The 15,217-nt window shown below is 42.1% G+C and overlaps 1 protein-coding gene across 3 annotated transcripts in view; it reads left to right on the top strand.

The window, feature by feature from the left end:
* The window catches only part of LOC110829738 (uncharacterized), a 210,207-nt gene that overhangs the window by 37,863 nt on the left and 157,127 nt on the right, over positions 1-15,217 (top strand). For all 3 annotated transcript variants that reach the window (XM_087344297.1, XM_087344295.1, XM_087344294.1), the window contains exons 2-3: positions 12,915-13,104; positions 13,586-13,779. In XM_087344297.1, the coding sequence (XP_087200423.1) occupies positions 12,915-13,104; positions 13,586-13,779 (384 nt within the window). The remainder of the gene's footprint in view (positions 1-12,914; positions 13,105-13,585; positions 13,780-15,217) is intronic.

The following is a 15,217-nucleotide window of genomic DNA, read 5'->3' as shown; positions in this document are numbered from 1 at the left end:
TCGGAGAAATTTCCATGGTTTTCTTGTTACTACACCCGGAGAGTGTAAACAATCTGATGATACACGATTTGACTACAACCCGATGTCAACTATCCGAAACATGAAGCTGACCTAAATAATATTTAAGAATTCAGTCCGTACCACAAAGAAAACAACACTTTACCATTACAAAGATCAGTTGGTTAATGATGTTTAGGGAAATAATTCCGGTTTATTGTGAGAAACATACGAAACCCATAATTATAAAGTGCAGCGTTACAGATTATTGAAGAAAATGATGTACTCTGCTTTTAAGGGTTAGAACATGCGTTGGTCAGCTTCCAGTCACCGTATCCTGACATATGTGCCAGATGGGAAGTGTGACGTTACTTGAATGACATATGCAGGACACGAACACCGGACCGTTACAGTAACGGCTCCAGTATCATTGCTTCAAATACCCATAAAACAACACAAAGGCGTGGCACGTGAACAATATTCACTGTTTTGTGAAGAACATTTTGCAATTCCATAGGCGACACACTCATAACTCTTGGACTATACGTATAAACACATCTTCTTTCACTCAAAAAATACTAATGAATCATTTCACCTACTCTCACAGTTTTCAAGGCGCGTTTGTGATTAATAAATATTTTAGGTGCCATCACAGCTTCCTTTCTGTGTACGTCGCGTTTAATTTATTGCGCTGGTCCATTACTATAGTACTGAATCTGTACATGGTAAAAATTACATAGCGCGTTTCATAATTTATAGTCTTTACCACGTAGACTAGCTGTTAATAGAATAATTTTGATCGAAAAAAATTCTTGATCAACTAAACGGCTGCTAGCTTCTCAGGAAGGACGCTGGCGTTACAACTGATTAAGCATTCAAGTGGCAAATTACTTAAATATTTACTCTCCATGATCACCACCACCCACGACCGGCAATTAAATCCCAAATTTCCCGGAAGTCAGGTACGGTAATCTCGGGAGAAATCAGTAGCTTCATGAACCAATTTGGTGTAACTTCTTATTACAGAGCGGATGTCGTACTGACTGAGCTGTTGTACCACCCCACCCAGGAAGGGGACCTTTATTGGGATCGACACTGCGTACAATCTTCAACCTACATATTTATTGATTTGAACAGGACACTGATAAAATTTGCCTGATACTAAAGAAGAAGCGGGAATTTGTTGGATAGTGCAGTGGTCCCCAACCTTTTTGTGCCTACGGGCACATTTGAGAGTTTATGAGATCGTGGCGGGCACCAACCAATTAACAAAGCAAAATTTTCTTTTCTCTGGACAAATAAGAAATGGACACCAAATAATACACAAAACAACAAGACGTTTAATGATACAAGAAACCACGCAATCAAAAATACTTAGTTTTATAAGTACAATTATTATTACTCAAGTGGGAAGTTAGTGTGATATTAGGCACTGCATTTCATCGGCCAGTTTTCAAATTTGGGATTGTAGGATGATGTTGCTGCTCGCAAACAATCATCAAGATGGGCATTAGTATGTAGAGATCTGTGCTTTGATTTTATAATGTCCATGGTTGAACGGCCTTCATTATTCAGTATAACCTCTTTCCGTATCAACGCGAGCACCCAAAAAAGCCTTGGCGGGCGCCATGGCGACCTCGGTCACCGCGTTGGGGACCACTGTTGTACATTATTTCGCTCTCACATCTTCATAACCGTAGTTATCAGAATGATTATTCTCTTGTCACATTGATGTCACTGTTAGGCCAAGGTCATGACAACGTCAAGATAAGATCGCCCCAATAGTTTGCCAGATAGAGGTCTTTCAAATTCTCAAGGTCATATACCTTCACGCTTATTTCAGCTAAACCGTAAATACGTGGTAGACCATACTCATGCCAGAATGAGGTCACGTAAGGTTCAAGTTCATAAGGAAGTCACGACAAGATCGGTCCACTAGTTTCCCAGATATTGATCGTTGAATTTTTCAAGGTCATATATTTTCACGCTTATATCTGCCGAACGGTGAATACCTGGTTGACCATACTCATGTCAAAATGAGGTCATGTAAAGGAAAAGATCATATGGTAGTCACTACGAGATCGGCCCAATAGTTTGCCAGATACGGGTCTTTAAAATTCTCAAGGTCATATACCTTCACGCTTATTTCTGCTAAACCGTAAATACGTGGTAGACCATACTCATGCCAGAATGAGGTCACGTAAGGTTTAAGTTCATATGGAAGTCACGACAAAATCGGTCCACTAGTTTCCCAGATATTGATCATTTAATTTCCCAAGGTTATATCTTTTCACGATAATTTCTGCCAAATGGTGAATACCTGGTTGACCATACTCATGTCAATATGAGGTGAGGTAAAGGAAAAGATTATGTTTGTCGCAACAAGATCGGCCCAATAGTTTGCCAGATACGGGTCTTAAAAATTCTCAAGGTCATATACCTTCACGCTTATTTCTGCTAAACCGTAAATACGTGGTTGACCATACTCATGCCAGAATGAGGTCACGTAAGGTTCAAGTTTATATGGAAGCCACGACAAGATCGATCCACTAGTTTCCCAGATATTGATCGTTGAATTTTTCAAGGTCATATATTTTCACGCTTATATCTGCCGAACGGTGAATACCTGGTTGACCATACTCGTGTCAAAATGAGGTCATGTAAAGGAAAAGATCATATGGTAGTCACAACGAGATCGGCCCAATAGTTTGCCAGATACTGGTCTTCAAAATTATCAAGGACATATATCTTCACGCTTATTTCTGATAAACCGTAAATACGTGGTAGACCATACTCATGCCAGAATGAGGTCACGTAAGGTTCAAGTTCATATGGAAGTCACGACAAAATCGGCCCACTAGTTTCCCAGATATGGATCATTTAATTTTCCAAGGTCATATCTTTTCACGATTATTTCTGCCAAATGGTGAATACCTGGTTGACCATACTCATGTCTATTTGAGGTGAGGTAAAGGAAAAGATCATATGTTTGTCACAACAAGATCGGCCCAATAGTTTGCCAGATACGGGTCTTTAAAATTGTCAAGGTCATATACCTTCACGCTTATTTCTGCTAAACCGTAAATACGTGGTAGACCATACTCATGCCAGAATGAGGTCACGTAAGGTTCAAGTTCATATGGAAGTCACGACAAAATCGGTCCACTAGTTTCCGAGATATTGATCATTTAATTTCCCAAGGTCATATCTTTTCACGATTATTCCTGCCAAATGGTGAATACCTGGTTGACCATACTCATGTCTATTTGAGGTGAGGTAAAGGAAAAGATCATATGTTTGTCACAACAAGATCGGCCCAATAGTTTGCCAGATACGGGTCTTTAATATTCTCAGCGTCATATATCTTCACGCTTATTTCTGATAAACCGTAAATACGTGGTAGACCATACTCATGCCAGAATGAGGTCTCGTAAGGTTCAAGTTCATATGGAAGCCACGACAAGATCGGTTCACTAGTTTCCCAGATATTGATCGTTGAATTTTTCAAGGTCATATATTTTCACGCTTATATCTGCCGAACGGTGAATACGTGGTTGACCATACTCATGTCAAAATGAGGGCAGGTAAAGGAAAAGATAGTATGTTAGTCACAACAAGATCGGCTCAATAGTTTGCCAGATACGGGTCTTTAATATTCTCAACGTCATATATCTTCACGCTTATTTCTGCTAAACCGTAAATACGTGGTTGACCATACTCATGCCAGAATGAGGTCACGTAAGGTTCACGTTCATATGGAAGTCACGACAAGATCGGTCAACGAGTTGCCCAGATATTGATCGTTGAATTTCTGAAGGTCATATATTTTCACGCATATATCTGCCGAACGGTGAATACCTGGTTGACCATACTCGTGTCAAAATGAGGTCATGTAAAGGAAAAGATCATATGGTAGTCACTACGAGATCGGCCCAATAGTTTGCCAGATACGGGTCTTTAAAATTCTCAAGGTCATATATCTTCTCGCTTATTTCTGCTAAACCGTAAATACGTGGTAGACCATACTCATGCCAGAATGAGGTCACGTAAGGTTCAAGTTCATATGGAAGCCACGACAAGATCGGTCAACTAGTTGCCCAGATATTGATCGTTGAATTTCTGAAGGTCATATATTTTCACGCTTATATCTGCCGAACGGTGAATACCTGGTTGACCATACTCGTGTCAAAATGAGGTCATGTAAAGGAAAAGATTATATGGTAGTCACTACGAGATCGGCCCAATAGTTTGCCAGATACGGGTCTTTAAAATTCTCAAGGTCATATATCTTCTCGCTTATTTCTGCTAAACCGTAAATACGTGGTAGACCATACTCATGCCAGAATGAGGTCACGTAAGGTTCAAGTTCATATGGAAGCCACGACAAGATCGGTCCACTAGTTTCCCAGATATTGATCGTTGAATTTCTGAAGGTCATATATTTTCACGCTTATATCTGCCGAACGGTGAATACCTGGTTGACCATACTCATGTCAAAATGAGGTCAGGTAAAGGAAAAGATCATATGGTAGTCACAACGAGATCGGCCCAATAGTTTGCCAGATACGGGTCTTTAAAATTCTGAAGGTCATATATTTTCACGCTTATTTCTGCTAAACCGTAAATACGTGGTAGACCATACTCATGCCAGAATGAGGTCTCGTAAGGTTCAAGTTCATATGGAAGCCACGACAAGATCGGTTCACTAGTTTCCCAGATATTGATAGTTGAATTTTTCAAGGTCATATATTTTCACGCTTATATCTGCCAAACGGTGAATACCTGGTTGACCATACTCATGTCAAAATGAGGGCAGGTAAAGGAAAAGATAGTATGTTAGTCACAACAAGATCGGCTCAATAGTTTGCCAGATACGGGTCTTTAATATTCTCAACGTCATATATCTTCACGCTTATTTCTGCTAAACCTTAAATACGTGGTTGACCTTACTCATGCTAGAATGAGGTCACGTAAGGTTCAAGTTCATATGGAAGCCACGACAAGATCGGTCCACTAGTTTCCCAGATATTGATCGTTGAATTTTTCAAGGTCATATATTTTCACGCTTATATCTGGCAAACGGTGAATACCTGGTTGACCATACTCATGTCAAAATGAGGTCACGTATAGGTCATCGTCACATGGAACGCACCATAAAATCGACCCACTAGTTTCCTAGATACGTGTCTTTCAAATTCTCAAGGTCATATATTTTAATGTTTATTTCCGCAAAACCGTAAATACCTGGTTGACCATACTCATGTTGAAATGAGGTCACGGATAGGCCAAGGTCGTGTGAAGACCGCAACAAGATCAAGCAAACTGTTTGTGAAATATTGGCCTCAAATGTTTAAGGTCATTCGAAATAAAATTTTGTCACGCAAATACAAAGCGAACTGTATGAATTTTAGTGACATTGCACACATCATTTAGAGGTCAGATATATCAATGTCATTTGACGGTCATATTATATACTCAGTGCCTAATTTGTGTTGGGATAGATTACGTTAATTTGGGTTAGTTTAGGTTGGGTTAGGTTACGTTAGGTTGGGTTAAGTTTGGCTGGGTTAGGTTAGGTTAGTTTAGTTTAGGTTAGTTTTGGTTAGGTTAGGTTGGGTTAGATTAAGTTAGGCTGGGTTAGGTTAGGTTAGGGTATGTTAGGTTGAGCTAAGTTAGGTTAGTTTAGGTTGTGTCAAGCTAGGTTAAGGTGTTTTTTGTTAAGTAAGGTTAGTTTAGGTTAGATTAGTTTTGGGCAGGTCAGTTCAGTATGTGTTGAGGAGTCTATTGTGATAACTGTGTTCAGGCAGAGTACCGAAATAATGTCGCCTCCACGGAATGTTATCATTCACCGGGAGGTTATGGAAATAATGGCAAGCGTAATTGAGAAATGTGATGAGGAATCACGTCGAAAACGTTTGTTGTTACCAATTAACAACGCAACAGAGGGCAGCACTGTACACGGGGAAATCTCGGTCATCTTGTATATTAAGAATCAGGAGGAAACACAGAGAAATGACCCAGCTTCTCAAATCACCAGGAAAGAAGAGATAAGTGTTTTATCAGAAATACAATTCAGGACTTCTATATTCAGGAAGAAAGTGGCAACGGTACCAAACTGCTACTCATTATAAAAAAGAAAATGCATTTTAATTGGGGACGTAAGTCGTTGGAGAGGATTGTAAAGAGCCTGGGATTTAAATGGAGGAAATCACAGTCAAAACTCAAAATTCTGATAGAGAGAGGAGAAATTGTTGACTGGAGATAAAGATATCTTATGAAAATAAAGGAGTATCGGTGTAAGGGACACCCAATATTTTATATTGATGAATCATGGGTTGACAGAAACCTAACCTTTCGTAAATGCTGGCAAAGCGAAGAAGTCATAGGCGTCCAGGCCAATGTGAACTCTTATCATGCTGCATGTAGGAGGAATTAATGCTGATCCCCAATCTCCCCGCTCAGTCAGTAATTGTCCTTCAGACTGACAAACCGCCATCAGCCTACGCTATAAAGACAGACGTGATTTCGTGGCTCCGCAAGACCATGCGAAGAAATGAGCTATATAACCTAATTCTGCCACTGAAACCCAAAGTGAAGATCTACAAAATTGATCACGTCTTGGAAGATTACGGCCATTCAGTTGTTAGACAACCTCCATATGTGTGCGATTTAAATCCCATTGAACTTGCATGGGCGAAAATAAAGAGAATCTTGCGTGAAAACGACGTCACAGGAGATCTGAGTCTGCAAAAATTAACACAAGTGACGAAGGAAGACTGGGAAGGGTTTTGTAGACACACAGAAACAGTCGAAAGCCAATAATGGGAAAGAGACGACATCCTTCCAGATGTGATAGACCGTGTTATCATTAATCTGAATACTGGCATTGACAGTTACAGTGATACCGACTTTTAAATTGACTGTGTCAACACCGAAACACAATATTGCTCCTGATGAAGACACTGACATGGAGTTTGCACAGCCACTATAGAGTACGTAGTAAATGTTTTTGCTTAGGTAGTATTCTGATGCCTGATGTCTTCCCAGCCTTTAACGCTTCGGACTTCCTGCATTCCTTGCAAGTCTCAAGATTACAGTCGCGAACTGTACACATAACATCAATGAAGATGGGTCTTATTCGTTTAAAACACTAAGTGGTAAAAATTCAAAAGTTATATCACGACGATATTTAACTTGACAGACCACTCTCACAAAGCCGCTCGAGTAGCGGGCCGCAGGTTGTCAGCGAAACTATCGTGTTAAGGCGGCGCATCGGTTCCGGGGGGCTACGCCCTTCCTTCCGCGGCAATGAAAGTAACGGCACTTCAAACATCGGGCTCAGGTCTGGTCGCTTGGTTCATGCAAGAAACATAAACATCGGGAAAGAATCCGACCTTACATTCTCTGTGCGTCCGTCACTTTTCTACCAATCTTCGTAACGTTCAGAATGAACAGCGTGCCATTTGAGCCTGGCGCAACAGATCCCGAAACGTCAACCGCATTGATTTACTGATAACAATCTGACATTCACTCTAATGCAGTCATTTGCTTTAATTCTGTGTAGGCTTAAGTTGAGTAAATCTGAAGACTACGGTCTTCTGGGATGCTGCACCGAGAAGCTGATAGTCGCTTAGATGGACAAGAAATTCCCAGCCTTTTACGGGATCCCAAGGCTCATTACTTTATCAGATTGAATGTTTTATAGTATTCAGTGCAATGCGATTAAGTCTCCTCCAGCTGTAAGCAGCGTAGATACCTGTTAAAAAGTCGACGTTTCGGGTATCGACCCTATATCATCAGGGTGTAGCAGAGTCTAGCCTGCATGTACACATCGATTGTGTCTGTCGCTCATCATACAAGTTCATGATGATTCAAGGTGTCCGCAACGTCGGAATTTTACTCCACTCCGAAGCGTCTGGTCGCCCGGGGACTTCGTATTGAGGGACAACGTAACAGGTGGATCCAAGAGCCAAGGAACCGTTACTTAAGTCAAGCTGTTTGTGGGTTTATCAGAACACTGCACGAAACTACTGACTTTCTCTATGTGTTTATGGGACGGCTATCTGCAGTTGCTAGTTTCCAACTGGTTCTGGTGATAATACTTATTTTTTTAAACCTACAGGATATAGACCTCTTGGGGGGCCTAGGTGTAGATGTACGGTAAGGATAATATTAAAACGGATTTAAAAGAAATGTGGTGGAATGGTATGAATGGGATTCATTTGGCTCACAATAGGGGCTAGTGGCAGGCTCTTGTTAACACAGTTAAGAGCCTTAAAAGACAGAAAATTTCTCACACACCATGGAGTTTGGCGAGAATAATTTGATAAAGGCAAACATCTGTAGCCTGTTTAAAGTGGAAAGTAGTAGCTATTAGCTTATGCAGAACCCTGCTTAATTTATTCAAATAATGTCCAGTAGTAACCACATATTTTAGATCATTGAAAATACTAGATAAAATTCGGTAGTGAGAGGTGAATATGGGTTGAACTGGAGTCGCAGAGACACTACTAAAGGGTGATGTTACACTGCATACGACAACAAATAGGAACACCTTGTTGACAGAACTGGCACAAGAAGGCGGTCGAATGTGGCAAGGGGTGACAAACCTTGCTGACTGACAAGCTGGAAACAGAGTACGTCTTACCTGCTGTTTTGTATAGCCCTTTGCCGTCAGCGTTAAAAAATCTGTCGCTCCAGCTACAAATCTGGACAGCTGTTAAGTGTACTGAATGATGTTTCAAATGTAAGTTACAGATCTGTATGAGGCCTACATTTTCTGACACTTACCTGCTTGGAGCTATATGAATGGAAACATGAAAGCACGTGGATATTAGGGTCGGAAAACCTGAAGAGAAGAGACGATTTCAGAGACCGAGCCAGGAAAACGGTGGTTTGAATTGGACATTTCTTAGACAGCCGCTGTTTATATCCGTCGCTAAAGCGTGCGTGCTGATCTCAGTTTGAATCCGAGAACTGCTTGAACCACGGCCGACTCATTGGCTCCCTGCTACAGTAGTAGTTCATACGAGGAAGTGGTGTCCACGTACCCGGAGTATTGTTCGTGTTCTTTGAACCGAACACTCGCAACTTATAATATAGGACAGATTGCTTGAGACACCCAATTGTGCCTTTACCGTTGTTAATAGCAACTTGGCTTTGTGATGCAGCGGGGAATTTAATCACCAACTGAAATACTATTAGCGTCTAAGGTCTCTGATCCATGAAATTCGTCATACTATAGAAGTAAGCGTAGACAGGAGGGTTTAATATTAAAATGGGTTTAAATGAAAAGGGTTATGAAGTGAACTGTAATTAACTGACTCGTAAAAGGGTGATAGGTGGCGAGATTTTGTGGTTGCCGTTTTAAATCTCTGAACTTTTGCCAGTATTCTTCTTTAGAACTCGAAGCTTAATATCTGAAATGTCAGTCCTTTTTTTTTTCTGTTATTGTCCAAATTTCTGATTCGTTTGAAGAACGTGTTGCCATTTGAAGTTTTCTGTCTTCTGGGTTGTTGCGCCGTGTAGTATGGTGGATGTTTACCAACGTTTCGGAGGTAGTATGACCTCCGAAACGTTGATAAACATCTGCCATACTACAAGGCACAAGAACCCAGAAGACAGAAATCTTCATACTCACCGCTGTGTTGCCATTTGTCATTGTTTTACGACGTACGGTAGGCCTGACACTTTCAATGACCTGCGTTCTCGTGGCTTATCTTCGCCTGTACTTGTAATTCGACGTGTTTAATTGATTTATCCTAGCTCTGTCACATTTACGTCGCGGTCTTGGCGCGAATTGGCCAACTATAACACTGCTCAGGGCTGTACAACGTGTAATTAATGTTGGGTTCCCAAGACTTTTCAAAGGTCAGGTGTCGTGTTGTAGTTAACGAGATCGCATTGTTTGCAATTTTTGCAGTTTTTATTGAACTTTGTGTTAATTTATTAGACAGAGCGCTGAGGATGTATGTTGCAGGGTGGAACGAACAGGGGTCGAAGGATACTGAGGAACTAGGGTCGTCGTAGCTTGTACTTTCCTATAAGTAGACTGATAATATTAAAGAGGGTGAGATGAGAAATGCATACAGAATTTTAGACGGAAAACCTCAAGGGAAAAGGCCACTTGAGAGACCGAGGTATAAATGAGAGGTCACTATTAAAATGGATCTTAAGGAAATAGGAAAACAAAGCGCGGACTAGATTCTTGTGGTACAGAGATGGACATGGTACTGAACCTTAGGGCTCTGTAAAACGACCATTAGCTTTCAAGAATTGTACTATTGTTATTTGGAATCTGTCGTTGGCAGAGGTAATTCTACAGTCTGGATTGTTTAGCCTATATTATGAGGTCTTCCCTGAAAAGTTAATTACAAAGTTCGTCAGTAAATACCTTTTTTTCTGGGGAAAAATGTTTGTCACTTGTTCAAAGAAGCCCAATGTAGCTTTTACTTACCTTGTAGTAAAGTCTGTTGGGACTTTTATCTTTTACCACTATAAACTGCATCGTCATCAGCGGGAAGATGATTATGAATAGTGAACAGGTAAGGAGTTGGAGTAATTGTCGTGATCTATTTAAATACAGTATACCCGTGGTACCTGGGGAGACGTGTCGTAATTCGAACCGGATACGTGTGCAGATCGTTTTACTCCACACGAACGAAGACTTGTCCCAATACGCGATTCAGCTGAGTTGTAGACCCGAGTGATACTCATGCACATAGGGCCTGCTTAGATTCTTGGAATGTTGCTGGAACTTTGGACAGTCCTGGATCAGTAACGCATATTGGTTCCGATTAATGCCAAGGTGAACTGCTTAGGAACTCAAGAAAATCGCGTCTCAAAACAATAATCAAACTTCAAGCTTGGTTTCACATGAGTGAGTCTTGTTGGGTTAAAATTGAAAGATAGGCCAATATGAAGTGATATAGAGGACATACCAATTATATTGGTGTCAACAGAACCCGCCATAATAAATCGCGTTTGTCACAGAGACCATAGGGGGTTCTAGCCCATCGTGACACGTATGGAAGGTGTATCGGAAGAAACAGAAACCTCTATAAATGTGTTTCTGTTTTGAGATTATTTTGTAAGTTGAAAAAAAAGCTGGTTCAACTTCAGAACGAAATAGTCATGTCAAATATTCCGTTTGCATGCTTTGTGTCTCTGAACAAAATCATAAAAGGTAAAAATAAAGTCTCCACGCCATGAAGGCAGAGGGCGGACTGCGAAGCCGGCCCTGCAGGGCAAGAGACTCAGTGTGATCTGCTACCGGCCCGAAACGTTGTGACAAGGTTTCGGAGAAAGTCTTCAGGGCTGAGGATGGATACAGCATGCTCCTCCGAAACGTCGGTTTCTTGATGCAAGTCACCAATACTTGTTTTTATTTTAAGAGCCTGTTTACACAACTTCCAATATTTTTCCATCGGGCGCTTAATTCGGGAATTACAGAATTGTAGTTTACCACGAATATTATAAGAAAGATGGGGCTTTAAAAACTGATTTGTTTGTATCATCGTAATACATAAAAACCATTGTATTTTTTTTTTGCTTTATTACAGAATGCTTAAAATGTGTTTATAAGGATTTTATTTTCTGAACCGAAAGTCGGTCATTAGCTTGAATGGAATTAAATGTGTACGTTCTTGTACAGTTCCTGATATTGGCCCAGTTGGATTTTATAAATGTGAAAAAAGCACGTCTTTTGAAGAATGTGAAACAGAACAAGTTTGTAGTAAAATTGCTTAAATTCGCGTGACTGAAATTTTTGTCGAATTACACAGTGAAGCCTGCTTGTCTATCTCGGGGCAACGCAACTGTGCTATTAAAATTACAGCTTTCTCTGTTGATGGCCGCCCGGCCTAGTTTTGCAATTAGTAAGACAGAGTGTAAGTCGATAAAGGCGTGTATTGCCTCAGACGCTGGACAGAGGATTCCAGTGTCGCTTGGAGAGCAGGCTGTGTTCTGAACTGACTGATCAAACATGGCTCGAATACGCTGTAGCTCCAGCCTGTCGAATCTGTTTCCAGTTATGTAACATTAATTTTAATACTATCCTCCTATCCACTCCCAGGTCTTGCAAGTAGTCCCTTTCCTCGATATAACGTATTCGTGCTGCGTGCTCTGAACGTTTTCTCTGTTCCGAAAGCGACCCGTCACGTTTTGACACGGATTTCGTTCGACGTGAGAGCTACACAGACGTGGCGGCCTTATTGCTGCTCGCAGTGCAAATATTTGTTGCTTAAACGGTGTAGTAGAAACGATGACGATCCTCCTCCAGCATGTGAGTGAAACGTGTACACTGTAAACAACATGGCGGGAGCGCGCAGTGTGTTCTAACCTGCCGTCTGAAGATCGTTATTCTTGTTTGACTAGTGAACCCATCGTCGTTTTGGGATAGACTTGCAATATATGTAAAAGTAAAGTTTGTCCCACTATACGCCATGTAGGCGTTTGGGGTGAGTGGAGGTATAGCTCCTCTCTTCCTTAACCTCGGCACTAGATGGGGGTGAGTGGTCAGCGTCACTCCCGGGCCGGCTTTACCCCCGCGAAAGGACCCCGGTACCCATTGTAGAGGAGGCTGGGTGGGCCTCAGAGCCGGTCTGGACGCAGGGGCCAGAGGAAAAACCCTCTGCCCCCGTCGGGGATCGAACCCCGGTCGTCCAGCCCGTAGCTAGTCACTATACTGACAGCTATTTGCAATATATGTACATTAATTTTTAAACTTCAGTTTAATTTTCAGATTTGGTATTTTTCTCTTTTCATTATTCTCTGGGTTCATATTATCTATCCAATGGGATTCTTTCCTCGGTGGTAAGGCTGACCCTTACCGGGCACCTCCATCTAGTGTCGAAGCTAAGAATCTGTGGACGTTTCACTCCACGCCACCAGAATTCAGTCGTATCTCTTCCTTGCAGTTGCCCGCGACGTCCCCTGCAGTGATTCGAGACCTGGTCGCGCCGATAATTCAGGAGTTTGCTGTTACCGACTGTCGTCTGCTACTGGCAGGATCCTTGGCCAGGGTCGACCCCGACGCTGACGTCAACCTCCTAGAGGGTGACATTCTGCTTATAGAAGATGGCAACAAGCCACAGGACCCCCGTGGAGGTGACAGCTAGCATTTGTTACTTTTATAGTGGTTATTTTGATTCGTTACTGGGGGTTGTTAATTACAAGAGCTGAGTTTTTTCCATCACCAAATTCTGTATGTTCAATTTTATTATTTTTTAAGATCCCGATAGCCGTGTTAGATTTGAGGTTTTACGACGGTGAAAAGTTGTAGGTGGTCACTCAGAAGCCCACTGTCCCAAAATCTTCACTAGTAAGCTGAGGCTCAAAGCGGTGATTTTCAGGGATTTACCCTCTCGTTTGGGAATGTTACATTAAAGTGTATGCAGTCATCTGGCTACGGGGTTCGATTCCACAGACCCACGTGTGGTGTTTCAGCCGGAGCGTGAAGCTAGCTAGTCTTTTCCGAGGTAAGCGGGCCCGTTAAATCTTGCTGCTTCGGCACAAAGGGCACACAAAGCAAATACAAGGTAAAGACAGACAGAGCTCATCATGGGTTGAGTGTGGCTTTGTCTTGCAGAGTCCGATGTTCGGTTCCGACTGACAGAGGCTTTGCTGAATGAAGAACGTGACTACAGCGCCCTGTTGGGGTCGGCCGGTGAACTCTACGGCGGTCCGCTTAAGAAGCTCTCTAGTCTCAGTGGCGATGAACATCAGCTGCTGTTCGGCGGGCTCGCTAATCTCGCAGGCGTTTCCAAACATATGCACATCCAGGTAAGTTCTTGCTTCGTTCATTTAACGACGATTTCCTGTTGTGGATGATGAATTGGAGGGAGTGTGCGAGGAATGGCCATGGTATCTTTAATGTACCGCCCCGATTGCTGCTTGAGATGACTGAGGAAAACCTAAAAACCTCCCGATATGTCTTACATCCTGAGTGCCAGTAGCCTAACCACGGCTTTTTTCCCCGATGTGATAATTGTATTGTGTGTTTCTGTGCCGCAAATACGTTGAAAATAAAAAGCAGTTAGAACAAAGTCTCTACACGCTAGTTTACCAAGTAGGATGCACTGAGACTTTCACGGTGACTGAGTACAATGATCAGCCGTGTGATATTAATTCGTTCTCACACGGCTGATCGCCCGAGAACATTAAATTGCAGTGCATTTTAAAGGGTACCATTATATGAAGCAGAGACGTGGATATGTCCTGAGTCCTGAGAGAGAAGGAAAATAATCTACAAGCACTTGGAACTAAATTATTGAGGGCAACAGTGGAAAAACCAGGACACACAGAATTAGAAACACACACAAGGGAGAGTTGATGATGGAGGAAATTCAGAACCAAAATGGAAGAAGGTGAAGATGGTTTGGACACGTTAAAAGAATGGATGAGCGTACGAAAGCAAATAGATTATTGGAAATGCAAATGAGTCTAAGAAAACCCTATGACACGTCACGCACACCATCGATAGACCAAGACAAGGCAGATTCAGAGAGAAAAATACGACAATGGAAGAGGGGATATGAAATGCATGAGTGGCCAGATATTGAAAGTTTGCAAGTCCCATGGAAAAGTCGACCCACAATGTGAAAACGAAATACGGAGGAGAACGAAGAACTCTCGAAGTTGGAACACAGTTGATTAAAAAATTAATAATTCCGAATGATGTGGGACTGATGAGGGGTCCGCAAGTGGCCGCGCGGTCTGAGGCGTGGGCCTTGTGTCGCTTGGTCCCTGGGACCGTGGGTTCGAATCCCACTCAAGCCATGGATGTCTGTCCGCGTTTTTCTGTGTTGTGTTGTCCTGTGTACAGGTAGAGGCCTCGCGACGGGCCGATCCCTCGTCCAAGGAGTCCTACCGAATGTCTATAGATCAAGCCAACGAAAAGTTGGGACCCGCAGTACTCAGACACTTGGAGAACGGGTCGTTCCCAGTATCCCAGTGGGATTGATGAACTAATTAACAGTTTAATATATTTCATGCATGTTATGATTTTTTATCCTTTACAGGTCTGCTGATATTGTTATGAGCCGGGATAGCTCAGTCGGTATAATGACTGGCTACGGGCTGGACGACCGGGGTTCGATCCCCGACGGGGATATTGTCAGCATAGTGAAGTTTAGGAGTTTACTATGATTTGGGTATGCAGCTAGGAAATGTTTAAAGAAATATTTTGGAAAACACATTTGGAAGACCTAAGCATAGATGG

Source organism: Zootermopsis nevadensis, unplaced genomic scaffold, assembly GCF_977971745.1.
Source record: "Zootermopsis nevadensis isolate Lab colony 2312 unplaced genomic scaffold, Znev_1.0 Znev_ptg000007l, whole genome shotgun sequence".
In the NCBI taxonomy this organism is placed as follows: Eukaryota; Metazoa; Arthropoda; class Insecta; order Blattodea; family Termopsidae; genus Zootermopsis; species Zootermopsis nevadensis.
Note: the sequence above shows the minus strand (reverse complement) of the source record. Positions and strands in the feature narration are given on the sequence as shown.